The sequence below is a fragment of the Malania oleifera genome, chromosome 9 (genome assembly GCF_029873635.1).
Source record: "Malania oleifera isolate guangnan ecotype guangnan chromosome 9, ASM2987363v1, whole genome shotgun sequence".
In the NCBI taxonomy this organism is placed as follows: Eukaryota; Viridiplantae; Streptophyta; class Magnoliopsida; order Santalales; family Ximeniaceae; genus Malania; species Malania oleifera.
The window spans coordinates 93,842,522-93,870,276 of NC_080425.1; the positions used below are offsets into that span (position 1 = coordinate 93,842,522).

At 33.7% G+C, this 27,755-nt stretch overlaps 1 protein-coding gene across 1 annotated transcript in view; it reads left to right on the top strand.

Annotated features, from left to right (window-relative positions):
- Window positions 1-27,755, top strand: part of LOC131163586 (uncharacterized) — a 116,568-nt gene that overhangs the window by 17,039 nt on the left and 71,774 nt on the right. The window contains 5 exon segments of the mRNA XM_058120176.1: window positions 22,379-22,483; window positions 22,592-22,872; window positions 23,772-24,041; window positions 26,350-26,465; window positions 26,555-26,650. Coding sequence (XP_057976159.1) covers window positions 22,379-22,483; window positions 22,592-22,872; window positions 23,772-24,041; window positions 26,350-26,465; window positions 26,555-26,650 — 868 coding nt within the window.

The following is a 27,755-nucleotide window of genomic DNA, read 5'->3' on the forward strand; positions in this document are numbered from 1 at the left end:
TTTAATTCGGACTAATCAGTGATATTAAAAAAAAAAAAAAGGGCGCGTTGTTGGTGTGCGATGTGAGGCCACAAACAAGATAAATGTAGCGACAATTGTTGTCATTGCCATTGTCGCTGCCACTGGTAGCAATAATGGCTACACCAGCGATATGCTAACCTTCTTCCTCTGCAGAACCGAAGTACTCCACTTCTTCTATATGAATTTTTTTTTTACTCCACCTTCTTCTGTTCAGAAGCCTTTATTTATAGGCTTGGATGCATTGATCATGGCATTTACATTCAACCATTCAACCATCCAACCACCTATTTATTGTTAATATCCCAACAACTAACCACTTTTTTATTGTTAATCTTCTAATAGCCCATTTAATTTTAATAGTCAACCACCTTTTTGTTTGTATTTATTTCTTGTTGTATTTCAATTTTCCTTGTATTTCATCATCATTTTTTTTCCCTGTTATATTTGTATAAACAACGTAATAATAAAATAAGCATTCTCTTTTGTTATATTTGACCCCTAGACAAAATGGGGTGTCTATAGGGTGGGCTAGGTCATCAACCTGAAGCAACATGCCATGTCAGTGCCTGGGTACTGTGTTTTAAATTTGCAAAGGTTCCCGCATCATTCTAGACATGGGTGGGTAAAGAAGTTAGTTCAAGAGATTAGGATTATATTAGCAACTTCGAATATAGAGCCACTTATGGGTAAATGCATGGAAATTGTGGACACAATTGTTGACACCCTATTTTTACCCATGCCCAATATATTTATTACTATTGTTATTATTATTATATTATTATTAGTAGTATTTTTATTATTTCATTTGTCCTTATTATTATTTTTATTATTAGTATTATTTTGTTATTATTATTTTTCATTAGTATTATTATTATTATTATTATTTATTTTTACTTCTATTATTATTATTATTTATTATTATTTTTAATTTTTATTATCATTATTATTAATGTTTTTTATTACTATTATTTTATTTGTTATTATTATTATTATTATTATTATTATTATTATTATTATTATGTTCATTGGTCTTATTATTATTACCTTTATTTTTATTTTTATTTATATTGTTTATTATTATTATTATTATTTATTATTTTCATTATTATTGACATTATTTTTAATTATTATTATTATTAATATTTTTACCTTCACTATTATTTTATTTATTTATCTTTGTAATTACTATTATTATTATTTTATTATTATTATTATTACCTTATTATTATTATTATTATTTTTATTTCCTTATAACCATAATGGTAGTATATCTTATTTCCAAAAAAGAGAAAAATACCAAAAGTTGAAAAAGGTAATGATGTTAGGGTTTTTTTTTAAAAAAATTTTTATAAGAGGGGAGCACACGGCGCACACAAAGGGGCAGCCAAAGAAACCAAAAGAAATTTTTTTACTTCTTCTTCTTCTTCCATAGCCGCCATCCTTCTCTCAGTCACCCAGAAATCCTTCTCTCAGTCGCCCACGAGTCTCCCCGCCGGCATTGCACCCTCACTCTCGCCGTCGTCATCACTGGCAGTGCCACCACAGCAGTCGTCTCCGGAAGCCACTGCAGCAGCCATCTCCGGCGGGCAGCAACAGAAACCCGCAGACAACTCCCCCCTCTCCATCTGTCTCTAGCACCCGGCAGGCAACCACTGCCGAGGCACCCAGCCTCCCAGCCATGTCTCTCATTCTCACGGCGCCAGCAGCAACCAGCCTCACAACCTGACTCCATCTTCCACCCGAGTTTGACCTTACCCTGCTTTACAGACCATCACTCTCCATCTCCTTCCTTTGACAACTCTCTTGGCTTCCGACTCCAGTTTCAGGCCTGGCTTCCAGCCAGCACACCAGACTCGAGCTACTGTAGCGGCCAACCACTCCAGACCCTCTGCTGCACAGCCGAGCCCTTCTCCACCACAACACCAGCACCACCGTCTGCAACCGGCCACCCTCACCAGTTCCAGCAGTCCCTAGGCGGTAAACTCCACGGCCTACACACACACACACCCGCAAACACTGGCATCACCCCCCTGCTGGGAGTTTCCTGCAACACACACAAACTCACGCACACACACACACACTGTTTGGGTTTTAAGTTTTAAATTGCACATGTATACTATATGATTAATGCTAGTTATTTTATATGGTCACTATATATTTATAATATGATTGTTGTGTTATTATTATTATTGAATTTTTATTGTAAGAATTTGTTCTAATATTTAAAGTTTAAATTTTTATCATATTTGTTGCATATATAATATTGTGGTGAGATCTTTAATGTTATAATAATTGTTCTAATAATTGATATTCATGTTTATATAGTTTCTTTTTGGTATTTATTATTAATAAATTTATTACCGTTATGAAATATTAATTGTCAGAGTTGATGTTTAAAGGTCATATATTTGTATTCGTCGTATATATTAAATATTTAATATTGTTGTACAATTGTTGTTGTATTATGTGTGTGTATATGTATATATATATATATTTAATAGGTATCGTATTATTTAGGGTCCAGTATTGATAAGGTTATATTTTGAGTCTTTTAATTATGTTTTATTATTTATATATTCGGTATGCTTGATTTATTGTTATTATTTAAAGTTTAACTTTTGTATTGGTGGTGAGTTAGTTATATTATTTCTTGTTTATATTTATCTAGGGTTTGAGATTATTATTTGTTGGGGTAGTTTCAAAGTCTTTTTATGATAATGTTTATATATACTCTAGGGTTGTTATTGTAAGATTTTAGGATTGTAATGTTTACTTTAATAATTAATATATATGCTTTGTTTATCTTGTTGTTAATATTCATGGTATAGGGTTTATAACGCGGTAATATTTGTTTAAATGTTGATGTTTATGTGTACATTTTTGTTGTGTTTATGGTTGAACGATTATTATTATTTTTGTAGAATTTTTTTTTGTCGTCTTAACATTCAATGTTTGAACTTTGTTGTTGATATGATGCTCATCTTGTAGGGTTAGATTTTTGTAATATCTATGGTATATATGATTAATGTTAGTGTGATAGAATTTTTATTGATATTATATATATTCATTATATTAATTAGCATTTTTATAATATTGTAAATTTATTATGGTGATAATGTGGCATTACATATTTAAGAGCTTGGTGTTTTATTGACATTATATGTAAATTAATAATTTTAGTTATATGTATATCGCATATTAGCATATTGGTAAATATTACATATTTAGCATTTTTGTATTTTCTTTCTAATATTATGTATTTAGTGATTTAGGGTTTAATGGATATTATATGTTTGGTAAATTAGCATTTTAATCACATGTTTAGCATCAATTATTTTATTTTATTTTATTTTTTTTTAGTATATTAATATAGTTATTATTAATTATTAGTACCCTAGTATTTTTAGTATCAGCTATTTTTAGTATATAAATATGTTTAGTATTAATCATTATTAGAACCTTACTATATTTAGCATTAAGTGTCTTTAATATATTAACATATATGGTATTTAGTTACTTATTTTAACATTCATAATATGTTAGTAGGTAGGTGAGGCTTATTATTCTATTACCATATATTAAAAACCTCCCATGTTAGTATTTTTCTATAAAAAATTTATAAATAATTTCAAAATTTTGGGAGTGTATTTTCTTAATTATTATCCCTATGATTTAATTGCAAGGGGTATTAGCCTTTGGGCATCACGTACCCTAAGTTCTGAGGGAATATATATGTATATATTATCTTTCTTTATTTGTTTTATTTATTTATTTATTTATTTTTCACGTGTAATTATAAAGTCATAAAAAGGAGTAATTTAAAGAATTATTAGATTAACTTAGGGATAATCTCAAATTAATTAGGTACCGTTCGTAAGAACGGGCGCGTAGGGGGTGCTCATACCTTCCCCTCGCGTAACCGAACTCCCGACCCCAACTCTGGTAATGTAGACCGATTCTACCCCTAACGGGGTAGTAATCACGTGTTCTAACTGCACTAAAGGTTAGTGGCGACTCCAACACATCCATGTTTTTCCTTAAAAATAAAAATGATTTTTAATTTCGCCGCCCGGGGCACACGCGCTCCCGGGGACGTCGCGACACAATGATTAAAAAAAATTATCTAATCTACCTTCAAGAAACTAAGTGGATGGGAGAGAAAACTAGAGAAATTGAAAGAATAGAATTTAAACTTTTGTATACTAGAAAAGAAAAGAATAAGAATGAGGTTGGAATTATTGTAGGAAAAAAAAACTTAAAAGATAACATTGTAGGTGTCAAAAGAGTAGAGAATAAAATTATAAAAATCAAGATGGTCTTAAATCGAGAGATAATAAATATCATCAATGTTTATATTATTCTAGTAGACTTAGTAGAAAATCTTAAGAGACAATTTTGAGAAGTTATGGATAGTATTATACAAGACATACCAAAGACTGAGAAAATATTCATAAGAGCAAATTTGACTGGACACGTTGGAATGGATGGTAAAAGTTATAAGACGTGTATGTGGATATGGAGACAATAATGAACTTGGCGTGATGAACTTAGACTTCTTCATATCATATGATTTTATTATAATGAATACTTTAAGAAGAGATAAGAATGCTAAATAACCTTCAAAAATGGACTAAATAAAAGTCTAATAGATTTTCTCTTAACTAAGAGGATAGGTCATTTATCATATAAGAATTGTAAAATATCTCAGACGAAATTTTAACCACATAACATAGAGTTTTAGTATTAGATAAATATATTAAAAAATGAAGAGAAAGGATAAAATAAACCAATGTAAGAAAACTAGGTGATGGAACCTAAAGAAAGACAATTTAAAAATTTAAAGATAAAATTATCAAAATAGCGATTAATTATAGTGGATGGTGTAGACACAAACACTCTTTGGAGGAGGATAGTTTGCTCTACTAAAAAGATAGCAAAAGAAATATTTGGTGAATTGATCTTAAATAGCAAAGAAAGTTGATGGTAGGATCAAGATGTCTAAAAAGTTGTAAACAAAAAATGAATTTGGTATAAAACATGACAAAATATAAAAACATGAAAAACTTTAAAAAGTATAAAAAGGTGAGAAAATATGCAAAAAAGGTCATTAGTGAAACTAAATATTTATTATTTAATAATTTGTGTCGCGACGTCCCTGACCCGGCCCAGAGAACCAATCTCTGGTTTAAAAATGGGTTCGGCTTGCGAACTGGAAAAAATGAATGTGTATTTTGAAAATGTGAATTTTCGTGAAAAACAATGTGTGCTGGAGTCGCCACTAACCTTTCGAAGTGTGGTTAGAACACTTGATTACTACCCCGTTAGGGGTAGAATCGGTCTACGTCACCAAAGTTAGGCTCGGGAGTATGGTTACGCAAGGGGAAGGTATTAGCACCCCCTACACGCCCGTTCTTACGAATGGTACCAGATTAATAAAGAGTTTTCCCGAAATAAATGTAATAAGCCTTTAAAGATCACTCCCTTTCAAAAGTCAAAAACAAAATGAAAATACTATATAAGTATTCCCTCAGAACCGGGGCAATCTAGTACTCCGAAGAGTCAATGTTCTCGTTGGCAATCATCGGGAAGGAAAATCGAAAATAGGATACAAAATATGCTCCCGAGGATTTTGAAATCTATAGGTTTTTTTTTTTTTAAGTATCAAAAATACTATTTCGGGAGGTTTTTGAGATTGGTTTGGGATTGGAATGAATTTTCTTGTGCCTAAAAAGATATTTTTGTGATTTTTCCTAAGTGTGAAAATGATTTTTGTGATTTTTCCCGAACTTTCAAAATAACACAAATGAAATCAATTGAAACCAAAATGTGAAAATACTTTTGGAATTTTTGAAAATTTCATGATTTTTGTGAATTTAATGGATACAACAATAATATACAAGCGAAATGGAGAAGATTGGGGTGAACCAGTTTGGGAATGGTGAGCTGGTCAAACGTTGACCAGTTTGGGGGGAAAAACCAGTTTAAGGTCTTGGTCGAGACCAATGATTTTTCGGAATTTTCCAATGTCCTTCCGAATACAACAGAATTTTAGACAACAATCACGAAAGTCATGGTTTTAAAGATATGCCTTTAGAATGTATTTTTAAAAATCTTGAATGTAGGGAAACAAATCTAACCTTTGCCAAACATGTTAGAAACTTTCTTGGATTTTCTTCAAAAATTTTCAAAGGTAAATAAGTTTCAAAGCTTTAAAAATTTTTGAATTTTCTTTGAAAATTTTTCTAAACTTTTGTATCTTTTATGAAAATTTTTTTTGTTTTTTTTTTTTGTTTTTTTATGAGTTAAAAGGAAGCTATTTAAAGTAAAGAAAAGTGAAATAAAGTCAAATAAACCAACAGAGGCCGATTAGGGAAAGGGGGACGGAAATGTAACATAGGAAGAGAAAGTTCATTGGTCTTACCTATCGTCTTTTTCTCCTTCGGTCTTCTTCTCCTATCTGTGAATCCGCAAGGTTAGTCTACAGCGCCTTCCCGAGGGTTGTTCTTGAGTTCCGACTCAAGGCACTAGGGAGTACCTTCTTCAAATGGAGTGACCCGGTACCGGTTGGAAAAGGGATCAATCGATCGCTTGATCTTCTTTCGTTTTCCTCTACTCCGGTCTTCTTTTCCTGTTGATGAGTCTACTAGGGCCGCTCCACAACGTCTTCCCGAGAGTTGTTCTTGAGCTCTGATTTGAGGCACTACGGGGTGCCTTCTTCAAATGGGGTGACTCAACACCGATAGGAAACGGGATTAGTCGACCTCTTGATTTTTACTCAAAAAAAAAAAAAAAACTAACTTCACAAACTCGTGATAGAAAACTTCAATATTTGAAATCTTCTCCTTACCACCACTAAGAGCTCTCCTTGTGCTTGGAATGAGAGGGCTATTTATAGGCTTAGCTTAGGGCAAGCATAGGAAAGAAGACATAGGGGAGTCATGATGGGGGGAACCAAGTATGGGGGGAAGAATGATGAAGGGAAATTAGCATGGGAAGAATGATAAAAGGAAGAAACATGACATGTGGTGAGTGATGATGGAGGGAACAAAGTATGAGATGAAGAATTATGAAGGGAATATATTATGGGAAGAATGATAAAGGGAAGAAACATGACATATGGTGAGTGATGATGGAGGGAACAAAGTATGGGATGAAGAATTTATGAATGGAATATAGTATGGGAAGAATGATAAAGGGAAGAAACATGACATATGGTGAGTGATGATGGAGGGAACAAAGTATGGGATGAAGAATTATGAAGGGAATATATTATGGGAAGAATGATAAAGGGAAGAAACATGACATATGGTGAGTGATGATGGAGGGAACAAAGTATGGGATGAAGAATTATGAATGGAATATAGTATGGGAAGAATGATAAAGGGAAGAAACATGACATATGGTGAGTGATGATGGAGGGAACAAAGTATGGGATGAAGAATTATGAAGGGAATATAGTATGGGAAGAATGATAAAGGGAAGAAACATGACATGTGGTGAGTGATGATGGAGGGAACAAAGTATGGGATGAAGAATTATGAATGGAATATAGTATGGGAAGAATGATAAAGGAGAAAAAAAAAAGAAAAAAAAAAAAAGCATGACATGTGGTGAATGATGATGGGGGGACAAAATATGCTTGCATTTGACAAATTAAAATAAATAATAATAATAATAATAATAATAATAATAATAATAATAATAATAATAATAATAATAATAAGGTTCTAGAAGTTGTGCGGAGCCCATAAAAAATATGTGGGGTCCACGCACCATGTGGGGTCCACAAGCCGTTTGACGGTTATAGGAACCCGAGCTAGCAAGGCATCGGATATGTGGATCCGAGCTAGCGAGGCATCGGATATGCGGATCCGAGCTAGCGTACCAAGAGAGGTGGGGCCCACCAAACATGTGGGGCCCAATGAAGATATGTGGGGCCCACGCACCATGTGGGGTCCACGAGCCATTTGAGGGTTATAGGAACCCGAGCTAGCAGGCGCAAGCATGCCAAAAGAGGTAACGTGCATCGGATGTAAGAATCCGAGCTAGCGTACCAGAGGGGGTAACGTGCATCGGATGTAAGAATCCGAGCTAGCGTACCAGAGGGTAACGTGCATCGGATGTAGGAATCCGAGCTAGCATACCAAGAGAGGTGGGGCCCACCAAACATGTGGGGCCCAATGAAGATATGTGGGGCCCACAAGCCACGTGGGGTCCACGAGCCATTTGAGGGTTATAGGAACCCGAGCTAGCAGGCGCAAGCATGCCAAAAGAGGTAACGTGCATCGGATGTAGGAATCTGAGCTAGCGTACCAGAGGGGGTAACGTGCATCGGATGTAGGAATCCGAGCTAGCGTACCAAGGGGTAACGTGCATCGAATGTAGGAATCCGAGCTAGCGTACCAAGGGGTAACGTGCATCGAATGTAGGAATCCGAGCTAGCGTACCAAGGGGTAATGTGCATCGAATGTAGGAATCCGAGCTAGCGTACCAAGAGAGGTGGGGCCCACCAAACATGTGGGGCCCAATGAAGATATGTGGGGCCCACAAGCCACGTGGGGTCCACGAGAATGTGTGGGGTCCACAAGCAGTGTGGGACCTACAAGAATGTTTGGGGTCCACAAGCAGTGTGGGACCTACAAGAATGTGTGGGGTCCACAACCAGCGTGGGACCTACAAGAATGTGTGGGGTCCACAGCCAGTGTGGAAAGGTTTTGACATGAGGTCTCCTCGGAAAGGCCTGGTTAAAATTGGGGTGTCGACAATTTGTATACTAGATTAGATATTAAAAAAAAAAAAAAAAACAAGATATGTCTAAACTTGCTATAGCTAGAGAAAGAAAGAGTAATGGAAAAAAAGAGAGCTATTTGATGAAACCCAAGTAAAATGTTTAAATTTATAATTGACAAATGAAAAAAAAGAGACTAAAAATATGCGTTTTATTTGTAAAATTATAGTTAACAAAGTTAAGTTTGTAGTAAAAAAGATAAAAAATGGTTATAGGACCGGATAACATTCCAATTAAAGTTCTGAAATGCTTAGGTGATAACGGAATTATACGGTTAGCTAATTTATTTAACACAATTATAAAAACTGAGAAAATGTCAAATGAATGAAGGAAAAGTGTTTTAGTACCTATATACAAATAAAGGAGATATACAAAATTGTAATAACTATTGTGGAATTAAACTTATGAGTCATACAATGAAACTGTATTAAACTTATGAGCCATACAATGAAACTGTGGGAAAGGATAGTCGAACAAAGATTAAAGTTAGAAAAGAACATCTTAGAAAATCAATTTGGCTTTATACCTAGGAAGTCTACTATAGAAGTTGTATATCTTTTAATAAGATTAATGAAAAAATTTAGGAAAAAGAAGAGGGACTTGCATATGACATTTATTGACTTGAAGAAAGTGTATGATAGGGTACTTAATGAAGTTTTGTGGTGGGTTTAAATAAAAAAAGCATATGTAGTGGGTATACTAATGACATTAATGATACGTATGATAGAGTAATGACTAGTGTTAGGACTACAGGTGAAGAGACTAGGGAATTTCCTATCACAATAGGTGTACATCAAGGATCAACTTTGAGTTCTTATCTTTTTTACTTTAGTGGTGAATAAACTGACTAGGAGTATCCAAACTGAGGTCCCATAATGCATATTGTTTGTAGATGATATTATCTTAATTGATGAAACTAGGGGTGGAGTAGAATCTAAGTTAGAATTATGGAGAGGAACTTTAGAATCTTGAGGCTTTAGGATAAGTGGAAATAAGACAAATTATATGAAATTAAATTTCAGTAACAGTAGGAGAAATATTGAAGACAAAGTTAAACTTGATGATGAAGAAATCAATAACACTAATAGATTTTGATATCTTAGATTTATTATGCAAGTTGAAGGAGAATTGGAAAAGATGTGATCTATAAAGTTAAACTAGGTAAAGTAAAATGGAGAAGTACTTCGAGTGTGCTTTGTAATCGTAAAACACACTTAAAAATAAAAGGAAAGTTTTATAGGATGATTGTAAGACCGGTGATGTTATATGGATTAGAATGTTGCGCAATTAAGAAACATCATATCCAAAAACAAGTTGTCGAGATGAGAATGCTTAGATGGATGAGTGGTATAATGTTAAAAAATTAATTAATAAATAAATATATTTGTGATAAGCTAGGTATACCTCTTGTAGAAAATAAGATAAGGGAGGAATAATTCAGATATTTTGGGCACTATTTTTTTTTTTAATTTTTTATTTTTCAAAGAAGGGCAGCACCTTCAATTATTTATTGACAACCCTCACTTTTGGAGAAGGAATACCGTGATTGCAAGACAATCAATAGGAGGAACAAAAGATAAAGCTATAAAGGCCTCCCCAAAAAACAACACCAACAACCCGCCAAAGCAGGATTACAAGTCCAAGCAAAATAAAACAAAACAAAGACCTACAAAACAAATCTCAAGTAACAAAACAAACAAAAGGTAAAGAACATAAAGCATAAACCAAAACCAATAGGAGATCAACTAAACATACCTCATATAAGTCGTACCCATCTTCTCCAGTTTAAACAACTCATTGATAACTCTAGGGAGTTGACTGCTATTTGTAAACAAACTATTCATCCCCATAGCACCTTGACGAGCCAAAGCATCAGCCACTTTGTTCCCTTCTCTATACCAATGCTTTATCGAAAAGTCTACTCCCTCTAATAAACCGATCAACTGCTCCCAAAAATTCCACAAATACCACAAGGAGCACCTACTGGATCTTATCCAATTTAAAACAATAATCAAATCACATTCAATATCAATACTAGTATGGTCCAAATGATTGCAAATCTTTATTCCCTCCAATACAACTCTCAATTCAGCTTCATTATTTGAACAAGAACCAAAATATTTTGAAAAACCAAAAATAAAAGAGCCTGTATGGTCTTTAAGGATGCCACCACCACCCGCCAGCTGCTCCCATCCAAATTTAGTTTCAACTTCCCTTACCCCGGTTTTAGCCATCTCACACATTGTATAGTTTTAATCCTTTTGTTTACAATTTGCACTTCTAAATTCTGCAATATCTGAAAATCTGTATCCTTTAACTGAATCATTCATGTCATATTCTTGCTCAAAACCCCCACTCAATACTTAATGGACAGCCACACATCTGTAGCACTTTCCAATTTCCCCTCTATTCGAGCCGCACATCTCCTTCTCCACAGCCTCCAAACTACTAAATAAGGAATCAAACCCATCAATGATCCCACTTGAGAAAATCTAGAAGCCCTATTAAACCACATTTGGACTCTTTCTTTCCAACTTTGTTGTCTAAGGAAAGGGACACCTACCTTCACCGAAACCTTCCTCCAAACCTCAGTAGCAAGGTCTCTCTTATTTAACACATGCTCTATATCTTCTGGCTGCCTCATCTCACAACAATTACACGTCGAAGCCAGCGACACCCCCATCCTTCTAACCTTTTCATCAACACTTAAGTACTCAAAAGTGGCTTTCCATATGCAGATAGCAATTTTCTTCAGTAACCATTTATTCCAAACCCACTTTGCCCAATCAAACTTTGGAGCTCTAACTCTGATAACATCACATGCGGACTTTGTATTAAAGCAACCATCCTTTTCCGAGAGCCATAGTAGAAGGTCCGAAGAATTTCTAAGATTTCCCACATTTTCCATCACTTCTTCCGCTTTATTATACCCTAGAATCCTTTGCAAATTTTCCACATCCCACACATTATTGATAACCAAATCTTTTAATCTGATATGTGAATGCGCACCATCTGGACACTCTGCAAACAAAGGTCCCGAATTTAGAAATTTATCATACCACAATTTTACATCTCCTTCTCTAACTTTCCACTTAGATTTACTTAATATATCAGACATACCCTGTAGAACTTTTCTCCAAAAGGAAAAATCTGAACTATGAGGTCTGCAAAGAGCAATATGAACTCCTTTCACATAGTTAGCTTTAAAAAATCTAGCCTATAAAGAAGTTTGAGTTAAAAAATGCCAACCAAACTTCATGAACAAAGACCGTTGAACTTCCGAAATGTCCCTTACTCCTATGCCTCCCTCCTCCACAGGAGCAAATAATTTCTTCCAAACCCTCCATTTTATTTTTTCTTTTCCATCCTTAAATCCCCAGAAAAAAAGAAGCAAACATACCTTGTATCTTTTTTATCACCAGTTTTGGGACATTTAGAACAGCTAACAGATGCAATGACATACTCGAAAGCAAATGTCTCAACAAAACTAGACGACCTCCTTGAGACAACAGTCTACTTTTCCATCCCTCAACTCTCTTACTTATTTTTTGAATTAAAGGGTCAAAATGACAGCCCTTCAATTTACCATCCACTATCGGCACACCCAAATACGTAAAAGGAAATTTACCTTCACTAAAACTAGTTTCTTGAAGAATTTCTCCCTTTCTCTGAACACCCAAATTCTTTGAGAAAAAAATTGCTGATTTATCTTTATTCACCCTTTGGCCAGTCCAGTTTTCATACTCCTTAATCACCTTCATTATTTGTCTAACAATTTTTTTTTTTCCAGCATTAGCAAATATAACAAGATCATCTACGTACATTAAATGCGATATAATAAGGGCACCACACGGATGTGCAAATGGTAAAATCCTCTTCTCAGACAGCTTTTTTTTAATTAATTTAGAAAGAACTTCTTCCATAATCATGAAAACATACAGTGACAATGGATCCCCTTGCCTCAAGCCCCTTTTTGACTTGAAGAAACTCCTATAAGTGTCATGCATCATGACGAAAACCAAGGAGTAGAAATACAATTTTGAATCAACTTACAAAACCAATCTGGAAAAGTAAGAGCATGGAAAATCTGATCTACCACCTGCCACTCCACTCGATCATACGCTTTGCTCATATCAAGCTTTAGCATTATATTACCCCATCTCACCCGCCTAAGTAATAATTTTATCATCTCTTGAGCAAGCGTTATATTTTCGAAAATACTCCTCCCTTTCACAAAAGCACCTTGTACTAAAGATATTAAATCACTCATCACCAACGAAAGCATACCAACAAGGATTTTGGAGAAAATTTTATAGATTACATTACAAAGGCTAATCGGCCGAAATTTATCAAAAGACTGCGGATCGTTTACTTTAGGAATGAGCACTATGTAAGAGGAACAAAAAAACCAATGCAACATATCAACCCTGAAGAATTCTCTTACCGCATCCATCATATCATTTTTAAAAATCTTCCAACAGGTAGTATAGAATGAAGACCCAAACTCATCCGGTCCTGGGCTACTATTCACATAAATAGAAGAAATAGCTTCAAAAACATCCTCCTCAGTTGGATCTTCCCTCAACCGACCTATAGACTCCTCAGAAACGACCGAATGGATAATACTGTCCAGATTTGACCTTTGCACTAAACTATTTTGCCTCAAGAATTACTCAAAGTAATTCACAGCCTCATCATGGACCATCTACGTATTTTCCAACACCGAGCCATCAGGAAGAACCATTGAATTTACACAAGAGTTATGCCTTTTTTACGTAATCACAACATGAAAAAACTTTGAATTCTGATCACCATCAATCAACCATTTCATCTTTGCTTGCTGCGCCAACCTAGCCTCTTCCCTTCTATACCAAACCTCTAATTCAGTTTTAGAAATAAGGAACTCTTCTTCAACTGATTCCGAGTACTCTGTCTGTAGTAACTTCTCAAATTTTTCCACTCTTTGCTCCAACTCTTGAATAAAACCATCAACATGACCAAAAGTCTATTTATTCCACACTCTAAGTCTTTTTTTTAGCCTTTTCAATTTACCCGCCAATTTACACAACCCTGAATCCGCCACAATGTGTTCTCTCCAAGAAGATTCAACCATGCGACGTCCACATGTTTTGAAACCTAAAAGGCGTTGGCCCATACCTCTCCATACTCGCACACAGCTGTAAAATGATAGGAGAATGATCTGAAGTATTTCTTTTCAATAAAGATGTCTTAGCTTCACCATATTTTATAGAAAAAACATTATTAATCAGCATTCTGTCCAGTTTTGCCCAACTTCTCATCAAACCTTGTTGGCCGTTATACCATGAAAATTGATTTCCTTCGAATTTTAGGTCCAATAATCCACATCTATTAATACAACCATTGAATTCAACCATAGAAGAACCCAAGCGAGGTCTACCTCCTACCCTTTCCTCATCTGACTGAATAACATTAAAACCCCCCATAACAACCCAAGCCACATCAAAACTCAACAGCCCCTGGAGTTGATCCCCTAAATCTCTTCTCTCAATATGATAATATTTAGCATATATAAACGTAAGAAGCAAAGAGCCTCTATCCTCTATTAATAAACTGTCACACATTGATTGGAGGCACCCACCCAATCCACTCGAACATAAACTTTCCAGAACAGCCAAACCTTCCCACCTTCCTTTACATTAGAGCAAAAGTTAGTAAATTGCAAATTCACCACCCACCTTCTTATCTTTTCTATAACTTGAAAAGGTTCCAAAACTATCAAAATCGAAACTTTCTGATCTTTCACAATTTGTTTCAATCTTCTCTTCGACGTGCCCAACCCTCTTGTATTCCAAAACATAATTTTGTCAATTATAAGTTCATCTTTTAAGGCACTGCCTTAGCCCTCCTAGATTTTCTCACTTAACCATCATCTTTATTTCTTCCTTCTGACACACCCACTGTCACATTACCTGGATCTGAGTGATAATCTTTTTGAGTATTAATGCAAACCTCCATATCTCCCTCAAATAACACATCATAATTATCCCTACACACTACACCCTCCACCTCCCCCTCTCTCTCATCCACCACCTCCACCAAAATCACCTCCCCATCCTTGTCTTGTTCAACTTTTTCCCTCCCCCCTTCATACACAACTTCGATTTCCTCGGCAAACCTAGAACAACCTCTCAGTTCTATCTGCACCCGAACCACCCCTGTCTTTTGGTCGTGACAACGATCGATTTTCTCTCCACTATTTTGCTTTACCAAATTAACTACATCCATTTTTTGAATACCCACATCATTAAACTCATTCATAATTTCTTTATTTTTCTCAATCCCATTCGATGGACCACTCACATTTCCATCCTTCTTCTCCTCCACCCTCTGATCCTGAATCTTCAAAACAGGACCTTCCTCTTCAACTATCGTATTCTCTTTTCTACCCACTTCTTTCCAAATAAACTCATCTCCCTCCTTCCTTATATCCACCTTCCTTTTATCCTTAGGCTTAACTCCAAACCGGCATACTACTTCAGTGTGACCTTGCCTACAACATTTATTACAATAGAAACCCCTCTTCTCGTATATTACCCTTTGCCAATTCTACTTTTGTCCTACCACCAATAGAAAACCCTCCACAGGATCATTCTGCAAGTCCAATTCAACACATAATCTCGCATCAGTGGCTCGTGTTCTATATAATGTGCCATTATCCGTCCCTAGGAATCTACCAAATCTAGTGGCCAAACTCTGCAAACAGTCCATTCTATATAAATGTAAAGGTAGACCCGATAAGAAAATCCACTGAGGTGCTTTCGATGGCTCCTTGTTTACGTCAAAATTCACAGACCAGTTAAAAATCCGAAATTGGAACCCTGCCACCCATCTTCCTTCTCGTGCCCATGCATGAATGTAATTTTTTTCGTTTACCAAATGCAACAAAACATGATAGTTGTCCATAAAACTTATCATTGGGACTTTAGAGAGACCCCAAGATTTGATAATATGCCTCCAAAGGACATCGATGGACGGCCTTGCAGAAAGAAATTTAAGGACCAACGCAAACTTCAGATCCTCAGCAGCCTTTTCCATCTCCACCTCCGAGAAAACAAAACCTAATTCTCCATTAATTAGTTCCGATTTCCTCAATGGAATTTTGAATTTTGAAGATGGAATTGGCCTCTTCAAGGCTTCCGCAAACTATTTTCCCCCAGCGAAACCTTCCCCCTTATCGACCTTATTATCCCCCAAACCACTCCCCGCAACCTGTAAACTAGTGTCGACACCTCCTATCGACCCTCTGGTAACAGCTACCGTAGACGGCTCGGTCATATCTATCAGCTAGCTTTTTTCCATATTGAACACCAAAAAGAAAAATGAAAATAATCAATAAAAAACCAAACCTGCGGTAGACCTACGTTTATGTCGCCGACGCAGGTTCGCCGTCACCACTTCGTCATTGTCGCCGTCTCAGATTCTCGCAGTCTAGCGTCTTTCGTGCCGACACAGATTTGCCATCACCACTTTGTCATTATCACCACCTCAGATTCTCGCAGCCCACTTCATCGTTGTCCCCGTCATTGTCGCTGCTGTTGCTCTCCGATGAGAACAGCTGCCACTGCAATGCCCTGCGTAATGGTGGGTACGCGGTGGAGATGGCGGTGCTATCCTTTCCCACAAGAGTCAGTCCCAACACCACTGGTCTCCAACAGCACCAATGAAGGCGCGTTGCCAAAGCCCAAAGACAGAGCTGCAGAAGAGAGTCTGAGGACCCCCAAACGCCGTTTGGGACACAGAACACCAGGGCACTCCAACGCGTCATAGTCGTCGTCTTCCTCGTCGCGACGGCGGCTTTCATAGATCCACTCCATTGTCGTCTTCTCGTCTCGACAGCGGCTAGGTTCACAGATCCTCGCAAGCCTCAGGAGGACCCCCAAACTACAGAACACCAGGGCACTCCAACGCATGCAAGAGACAGGGAACTCGCGGTGACTAGGCTTTCACAGTCGTCATCTTCCTCGTCGCGACGACGACTTTCATAGGAGATGCTCCACTCCGTCGTCGTCTTCTCGTCGACGGTGGCTAGGGTTCCTTCTCAAGCATTGCTCTCATACATAATCGTAGATGTTTTGGGCACTTGCAATGTAGACCAAGTAGTGCATTAGTGAGGAAGAGTGAATTAGTTATTGTAAGAAGCACTACAAGAGGTATGGATAAGGGTAAACCTAAAATAACTTAAAATGAGATAGTGAGTAAGGATTTAATAACCCTAAATTTGTTGAAGGAAGTTGTTTATGATCATATAAATTGGAAGAAAATGATTCGTGTAACCGACCCTACCTAGTGGGACTTTAAGAAACAACATGTTCAAAAAGTAAAAGTTGTTGAGATGAGAATGCTTAGATAGATTAATGGTATAACATTAAAACATAAATTAAGGAATGAACATATTCATAATAAATTAGGCGTACCTCTTGTGGAAGATAAGATAAGGGAGGGACGACTTAGATGTTTTGGGCACTTGCAATATAGGCCACATAGTACGCTAGTGAGGGAAAGTGAATTAGATATTGTGAGTGGTAGTAGAAGGGGTAGGGCTCAAAGGAAACCAAAAATAACTTAAAATGATATAGTGACTAAGGATTTAATAGCCCTAAATTTTTTAAACGAAATTGACCTTGATCGCATAAATTGGTAGAAAATAATGTAGATGACCCACCTAATGGGACTTAAGGCTTGGTTTGTTGTTGTTTATTGCATTAAACTCCTTCCTGTGCATAGTGTGAATCTCTGTTAGTTATATATTTTATTATAATATATGTATGCATATGAATATACTTATGTGAATATTCATGCATGTGTATATGGTTTTTTGTGTGTATGTATGCAATGAATTTATTATACAAATGTATATGGATATTGCATGTCTTGTATATCTGTATATGTACATGCATACATGATGGGTGTTTGTCTTTTGTATAGGTGCATATGTGTTTGTGCATCCTTTCGAATGTTGTCGAAATTCAAAAGTTTTCTTATTAAATCGAGTTAAAGCAAAAAGGAAATCTTTGAAGAAATAAGTTAGCCAGTTCCAAATCAATTTTTAAAAGTGGTCCATATGCCAAAACCGAGATAAATTTATCCTTTTTTTTAATGTCTTTATATCACCATATGGGAGAGATGTGGGGATGTAAAAAATGGGATCCTATCAACTTGTTCCAATTTAGGATAATAAACTCATGAGCTTGTTTTCATTTCATCATCAAGAGACGATAGAAGATTTCCATCTCCAAGTTTAAATCAAATGCAACTTGTTTCATTTTGGATGTGAAAGAGTATCAAATTAAAATACCGAACAAGCATTTACTCTCCTTAAGAAGAATATGTCCAGCTACAACTTCTAGCACGACTTCCTTGATACAGCTTCACTCTAGTCACTAGCCCTACCTTCAACATCCCCCTCCTTGCTATTGTTCTAACGACTTCAAGGAGCTAACAGATTCTTGCTATTAAGGTTGCATTTTGTGTAGGAGGAGAGAATAGAGGGACTTTACAAAAAAAAAAAAAAAAGAGTCATTTTTAGGCTAAGATATTAAGTGTACTTTCATAACTGATGCTTATGGATTACAACAAGTTAAGTAGCTGCAAGATGCATTCATGCTTAACCCCCTTGGATTTATTGAGAAGGCAATGTTTCAAAAAAATAGACTACAAAAAATCAGGGTATTAGTGAATGACCAAATCTGTCACTAATACTTATATATTCGTCACTAATAGGATTAGTGACGAATTTATAAGTATTAGTGATGATTTTAAATTAGTTGCTATATATATCGTTACTGCTAACTTTTAGTGACGAATTTAACTCTAATACCGTCTCTATAAATTCTATATCGGCTCAACTCAAATTTGTCACTAATAGTAGAGTATTAATAGTATAGTATTAGCGAATGATTCAAATTCTTCACTAATAGTAGGATATTAGTGACGAATTATAAATTTGTCATTCATAGTACAATATTAGTGAATGATTCAAATTCGTAGTGACGAATTTGTAAATCGTCACTAATACCCTACTATTAGTGACGAATTTGAATCCTTCACTAATAATTAAGAAATTAAATTTTTTTTAATACTAATTTTTTGAATCATCAATTCCTATAAAAATCTGTAATTACATTTTCGCATACATAACCTGAAATCATAATTATTACAAAATTTATAATTTATTCAAAATTTTGAATTCAAATAAAAATTCAATTAAAATAAAAAAAAATAACATATGTTCAAATAAGAAAAAAAATTTCAAAAAATTCAAAATTCAAATACAAATAGATTATACAAATTCAAATTCAAATATAAAAATTTTGTTTGTTCAAATAACAATAGAAATTACAAATAAATAATCAAAAGTTGCATTTGACGACTATAATGCATGCATGGCATCGTGCTAATGTTAGGACAGCCGCAAACCCTACAAATTAAGAATCATAAAAAAAAAAATTTAATGTACAAATGGATAACAAAATGGCGAGCTGGCGCTCAGTGTAATTAGGAAGAAAAATATAGAGTGCGTCGTACAATAATTTTCAACCCTAAACGAATAGCTGAAATGAATGTGAATGACGTACGTATGAATATATACAGTTGCATGCATCAAACCACGCATGTAAATACTTTAACTCGTTCTCAAAACAGAGTATCTCTGGTGGTGGACAAATGATAATGCTTATCCATAGTTAAAAGCAAATGATATGTCATATACATTAATAGATGCAAATTTAGGACTTAATGAAATGACTTTTCGTTTAACTTTCACCCATCCTTTCAAAAATATTTTAACATTCATTTTATCATAATTATCTTTGTACGTAGTTTTTTTTTTGAAAAATTTTAACGGAATTTCGATAGCATGTTGTCTGTAAATTAGACATTTTCCTATAAAACTTATATCTAAAACATGATTATTTTTACAAAATAAAACATTTCAAGCATGCAAGAACCTAAATACACTACCAACATGCAATTTACAATGTATTGCATCAACCATGCAGTTGGTGTTTAACACAAGCATGTATTCTAGTAGTTTAATATATAATTCATATAACATAATACCATTCATGAAGAAAATATTACCAAGAAACCGTTAAAACACAATTCAACTAAGATTTTCTAGTTTTGTCCAAAAGGTTGCTTCTCAAGCATTCTTGATGCAGCTTGAGTTGTGCATGAAGTTGTTACTTAGATTGTGAGAAGGCTTGTGATAGATTGAGTTGGGGTTTCTTGGATTCAGTTATGAACATAAAAAGCTTTGGTTATAGATTGAGGAAATGGATTATGGTTTGTTTTTCTTCTATTCAGTGATAGTGGTGGAATCCTGGTTTAGAAGGTTTTAAGATTGTCTTTGCTTTGTTGGAGATTTTTGAGCTTGTCTTTGGTCCTTAGGATTTAATTTGCTAACTTGATTTTAACTATAAAAGTTTTCAATATATAGGAGGTTTCGAGTTGTGATTCTTTAATGGGTTTTAATGTTCATAAGTGGCTTTCACTTACTTATATGGCATTTAGTTCTTGACCTTTCACTATATTCTATACATTGTTGTCCTTAACCAAGTGTTTTAGATTTTGAATGATAAGCCTAAGATCACCTCTTTTCTTACGAATATCAACATGTGAGAGGCGCGAGTAAGAATGACTTTAAGTTTTTACTGATTATGCATACGTTTCTTTGTACATGGTTTTATTCTGGAAAAAATTTATTGAAATTTCGGCAGCATGCCGTTTGTAAATTAGACATTTTTCAAAAAAAAATTTGTACTAAAACTTGGTAGATTCAAGCAAACAAATCACAATAATACACATCATGCAGATACCAGTGAGTTTGAGCATGCAAGAATCTAAATCCACTACTAGCACGCAATTCACAATATACTGCATCAGTCATGCAGTTAACGTTCAACACAAGCATGTATTCCAATAGTTCAATATATAATTCATATAACATAATACCATCCATCAAGAAAATATTAGCAGGAAATCGTTAAAACACAATTCAACTAAGGTTTTCTAGTTTTGTCCAGAAGGTTGCTTCTCAAGCATTCTTGATGCAGTTTTGATTGTGCATGAAGTTGTTACTTAGATTGTGAGAAGGCTTGAGATATATTGAGTTGGGGTTTCTTGAATTCAGTTATGGACATAAAAAGTTTTGGTTATAGATTGAGGAAATGGATTATGATTTGTTTTTCTTCTATTCAGTGATAGTGGTGGAACCCTGGTTTAGAAGGTTTTAAGATTGGCTTTACTTTGTTGGAAATTTTTGAGCTTGTCTTTGGTCTTTTACCCTTAGAGGTGAAATTTGATTTTGAAGAATTTAAATCACACATGGAGTGGAATGTTGTTGAGCATATAAGGCATTACTTGTGAGCTGTGAAATTTTCCACATGAAGTGGGATTGGGGAGTAAATGGGCTCTAGAGAGACGTGGATTGTCTTTATGGATGTGGGTTTCATTGGGCTTGGTTCCAAATTTTTTTTTTAAAAAAAGGCCTCATTAGGCCCGATTCTAAAATTTAGGGTCAATTTGGGCCTCAATTTGAAAATAGGGGAGAACATATCCAAATTGGGCCTCAATTTTGTAAACATGCCATCGGGCATTAATTTTGATGACATGGCCCAACTAGGCACTATTTTGAGATTCATAGCCCATTTGGGCCTCAATTTCAACATTATGTATAACAGGGCATCAATTTTGAAACATGATCTATGGAGCTTTATATAATAACACTTAGCTATGTGTTTGTGCCTTATACATGTGAAGATAGACAAAAGATAAAATTGTACCAAAGCTAGATATGTGTCTAAGTTGTGCTTTTGTTTTTTCCTCGCTATTTTGAATGTTTGCATGCTTTTTTCTGGAAGTGGTAAGGTGGAGGATGCAATGTGCATGCATAGAGTGAGGTAAAAACAAGAACATAATGGAACCCCTTCCTATTTTGTTTTGTTGTAGGGTGGGAGGGTGAAAGGAAAGCGAATTGAAAGCAAGAGGAAATACACCCTCTAGAAAATCCCTACTAAAGACCACCTTGTGTGGTGCTTGAGAGCCTAGTATGATAGGAGGATGAGGGACACGAGAGCCCCAAAAAGAGCACGCACATAAGCTCTCTCACCATGTGCTAGGAGAAGACCTTAAATGGAAAACCTCATTAAGTAGCCCGAAAAAGAAAATTTTGCCAACCCCTAGTACATTATTTTGAAGATTTTTTTAAAAAAATCTTAAGACATCTTTAAGTTGGTTTGATTTCGGAAAAACTTGAAAACTAAAATGGGTGGCCAAGAACATCGTTCTTGCTATATGATAAGCCCAATCTATTGTAATTACCATATCTTCCTCTATAGGAACAAAATGGTACACACTTTTCTATGAAAGCAAATTCATTATATCTATGTTAATTGATGAGTGCCTCTATATGCCATTTATCACTATTATATTTTTATAAGAAAAAGTCAAATTTAAGTATTATTGGATATCTAGAATTATATAATGTAATTGTTATTTACCAGCAGCATTATTTCTTTGATTTTACAGGCCCCGGTTGTTCTTCTTTAGGCTATGGAGCTATGCAAGAGCTTGGACCATTTCGAGTTCAAAGTAATGGCGAACTTAGTTTAAATGAATTTGCTTGGAATAAAGGTTAGCACTTCTTGCCAAAATTATCATGAATCTTGTAATTTAACAAATATATATTTTTTAAAACTTTCGCAAGCCTATTTTTTTTTAATACATTCTTTGTATTCTCAGTGGCTAATGTCTTGTTTTTGGAGACTCCGGTTGGAGTGGGGTTTTCATATTCTAACAAATCATCTGAGTTTGAGATGGGTGGAGATAGAAAAACAGTAGAAGAAAATTACAATTTTTTGACAAATTGGTTTGAGAGGTTTCCTGAATACAAGACTAGAGATTTTTATATCTCTGGTGAGAGTTATGCTGGTTATTACGCGCCACAATTAGCACAAAAAATTATCTACCAAAACAAGATTAGAGAGGCCAATAAAACCATTATTAACCTTAGAGGAATCGTTGTAAGTAGAGACTCTCTCTCTCTCTCTCTCTCTCTCTCTCTCTCTCTCTCTTATATATACTATTTTTGGAATTTTAAGATTACATGATAACAAGCATAATTCAACTTTGTCATCATCCTTTTCAAAATATAGAATATTTGAACTTAGGCTCAAGTATAAAACATAGTTCCATTTGTTTTTTTGAAAAAAAAAAAAAAACTATATAAGATCACTAATATTAGACCTAGAAGGTCAATTAAGCTTTTAAAGTTTTTGCGATTTAATGCTATTGTACATAGTCCACACTCAAATAATTCGTCAAATGAGATATTTATGGAAAATGATATATAATTTTTTTTGAATATTCTCATTCAAACCCTAAATTTCTTGATAATGAAACAACTATGTAGATTGATATGTAAATGTGGATAAATAGTTTTCATAATTTGATGACACTTGTCCGCTAGAATTATTTTCCTTTTCCATTTAAATTTGTCATTTAGTTCTACTTTGCCATTATCATTTATAACCAACCACTCAGTTTTAGTTGACAATTATCCGCTTATGTATGTAAAAAAAAAATTTATCGTCTTTCTCAATAATGTAATTTGAGATTGGAATGTTTAATTTTATTTTGTTGTCTCATGTCCCCTATCATTTTATGTTCCATGACTATTTTTTGTATATGTATGTTGTATAACACATGATAATTAGAAAGCTTTAAAAGTAGAATATTAGTTATTATTATTATTCTTATTATTATTATTTTTTGTTAGCTCATGATTTTTCAATTTTACCTTACTTCTAGTAGGATATCATTATTCTAATGATAATAGTGTAAGTGTGTTAAACACATACAATTTGTTATATGCATGGAATTAATTGTATATATATATATTTTACATGATGATATGGTGCAGATTGGAAATGCGGCAATCAATTATGAAACTGACGATAGAGGACTATATGAAAATTTAGCATCTCATGGCATCATTTCTGATGAAATTAATGATGAAATTCAAACACAATGTGACTTCTCTCCAGATGCGACCTCTCAGTCTTATAGGTGCAATGCTGCAGTGGTTGAATCGTATAAGGATTCGGTTGACATTGATATTTACAATATTTATGGACCGTTATGTTCCTCTTCCAATAATGGCACTACCAAACCCGGTAGCAATACTGATTGTGTAAGTGCATACACATAGAATTATAAAAATTAATTGTCTCTAAATTTACAAAATAAATTTAAGCAACTTTAAGCCCCATCTGATACTACTTATAAATAAGTATTTATATATTTTAATTTAAAATACTTGTATTAAATAAGCTGAGTTTGGCCTGTTATAGTAAAAGTATTTTGACTCAGTACTAATCAAAGACATCATAAATAAGATATTTTATGATAACCCATAAAACCCCAATGCAGACACGTGTCTGTCATTAGTGAATATATATATATATATATATATATATAACAATGTCTTAGTATAATAATACAACATGTTTCATTAAATTATTTATAAAATAATACAATAATGTCTTAACATATATTATAATATTATCACCATACTATGGGTTGTTAGGTGATTGACCAATATTTGTTTTTCTTTTTTTTCTTTTTGGTTATTTTTATATATAACAATGTCTTAGTATAATAATACAATATGTTTCATTAAATTATTTATAAAATAATACAATAATGTCTTAACATATATTATAATATTATCACCATACTATGGGTTGTTAGGTGATTGACCAATATTTGTTTTTCTTTTTTTTCTTCTTGGTTATTTTTTTTTTCCCGAAGAATGTAATAAGAATATAGGACAAAAAACCTAAAATAACAATAAATCAAATAAAAACAAACCTCTTAAAAGAAATAAAAGAATAAAATCTAGCCTTGATATAAAAAACAATCTTTAATAACAAATTAAGGCATTTCTAGTTCTCTAGTGTGGTATATAGAAGTTTAATGCATATTCTTGATATCAAACGCAATCTTCAATAATCAATTTTCTAGAGAAGAAGCCTAATTAGTGTAGTTCATCCTCCTAAACAAAAGGAGATCTAGGAAAGCCAAAGATCTCGCTAGCAGCCTTTCATATATTGTACCTCAGAGAAATTATACCGAAATAACATGTAATTTCTACATTTAGGGGCTTCCACACAAATGGGGCAAAGGTTAAACTCTATCATCTTCCCAAGATTAAGTCTTATGATCAAGAGTCAAGAGTCTATGCAAATCTCGAACGAGATAACTATCATAACCAATCTAGTATGGTACTATCTAGCCCGGTCCAACCTTATAAATCATAGTCATCAAAACAAACGTACTTTGAAGCCCCTTTCTTGGCTTGTTCTGTTTCATACATGCATCGCACCAAAGATGGGTTAAGGACTCTCAATCGAACCTAAAATAGCTATCTGAGCCACTAAAACAAACATATCCTGAATTTTTGTTTTTGGAAAAAAAAAAAAAGTTTATAATACGTGAAGTCATTTTTAAAATGTGTAATCTTTTTGAAACTATAAATGACTAATTACCATGGGATACTGCTATATATGATATGATATAAATATATAAGGAGGCAAGAAATTCAAAAAATCTAGCAAACATATGAATTGGCCAATCTATCAGCCATTATAAATGTTAAATTTACATGATACTATATATAAAAAATTCTCAAAAAAAAAATGTGTCTTCTTCTTTTCTTTTTAATTTTTTTTAAAAATCTCAATATATGACTTACTGCATTTAAAAAATCTATAATTAAGTTTTTAAACATGTGTACATGTACACATTATCGTGTAATTTAATTTTGTAACATGTATATATGTGTGCTTTATTATTTGAATTTTTTCAATATGTTTGCATGGATAATATGAAATTTTATTTTTTTTCTTTAAAAAAGATTATATTAATAGTATTAATATTTTCATCTCATGTGTGTGTGAGTCATGCTTCTAGTTTATGATATTGTTACTTTTATTTTTCTTGAACTTCATAAACATTTTTTAAAAATTCAAACCTTAATTTATCGAAAATAAATTTCTAAATACAATTACACCTACCTTTGGGTTGAATTAAGTTAAAAAAGAAAACACTGTCTTGCTTTCTAAATATAAGGGTGCTTCTCCACAAAAATATTGATTTATACTATTTGTGTTTTTGTAAAATATATATATATATATATTTAACTAAATGAATTTTTATATTTATAATTTTGCTTAATTTTAATTGAATTGAATTTATTTTAAATTGTTTTATCTTACTTTTAAAAGACAAAGATATTTTCATGTATAAGTAATTTTACATAAAAGAGTAATAAGTAATAATGATTTTAAGCTTTCCGTTCATTGTTTTTCTAAAATGGTCCTAACTCAGATTTGGGCATATTATTATTATTATTATTATTATTATTATTATTATTATTGAAACACTACTAGTACTACATGCATTGAACTAATTAATTTGTGACATTATGTTGCACATAGGTGCAATTTGATCCATGCAGCGATAATTATGTGTATGCATATCTAAATAGGCGTGACGTTCAGGAAGCATTCCATGCTAATATTACCAATATAAAAAACAACTGGCAAATTTGCAAGTATATATACTCTCTCCATTAGTTTTTTTTCTTTTAATTGTATAGTTTAAATTTTTAACTAACTGATTTTTCAAAATCAAACATTGCAGCTATGTCATCATGGAAAAATGGCCTGATGGCGCATCAACAAGTCTTCCCATTATAAAAGAGTTAATAGAAAATAAACTTCGAGTGTGGATATATAGGTAATTATAGTACGGTCTTGCATATCTGGAGTCTTTTAATAGTTACACTGATCTTACATTTGGAAGCAAAGAGTTTAGACATTTACTTTCTTAATATTTCAAAGAATGAACTTAATTACCATGGTTTAATGTTAGATTCTATAATTTTTGTAATGACAATATTGAAAATTGCTAAGTCAAACATACAAATTATACAATTCTAATTCCTGCATTAAAAACTCAGCCCAACAACACTGCTAGAATATAATATGTAGACACCGAAAATGTAATTTTTTTTATTTCATATATGCATTATATATATATATATATATATATATATATGTAGGTTCAGATAGAACATATTCACGTAGTTAGATAGAAAGATAAGAGTATTTTATTAAGGAGAAAATACAGAGATGAAATCCACAAGAAAAAACATTTGCAACCTTTAACTTCTTTGTTGATTGCAATGTGATGGATTTGAGGGAAATTTTGTTTACAGGGTTGTTGAGAGACCCATCAATCTTCCCAAATTTTGGTGTTAGAGGGCACACAAGATACCAAAGAGCTTTAGCCACATACCATTTTTATCAAATTCGAATCATCAAAATTATTTTCCCATAAGGGCCAAATCTATTATGAACTATCTTTAGGGAAACTGAAGCCAAAGAACAAGTTTTGCTGCACAACCATTCCTAGCATTAACCTCAGAGCTTCAACTATTAATGTGAATAAGAATGGGGAAAAGGGGTCCTCCTAATGTAGGCCTCTCATTCTAGGGAAGAAATCCAGTTCACCATTTATCATGATAGAAAAAAAATGTCAAGATGAAAGGCCAAATCCACTTTCTTCATTTGATTCTAGAGCTCATATATTTCATAATTGCATAATATTGTTCTAATTTATTAAACGATTTCTCTACATCAATCTTGCATATAAATCATTTTTCTTCCCTCCTCAATAAAGCATCTATGCATTCATTTGCTACTAAAGCAGCAACCAAAATTTTTCCTTTTCAATTGAGGACATCAAAAAAAAAATTTCCCTTTGATTCTCAGAGATGATTGAGGACAAGACAATACTTAGCCCATACTTAACTCGGATAGCTCATACACAAATTGTAAAC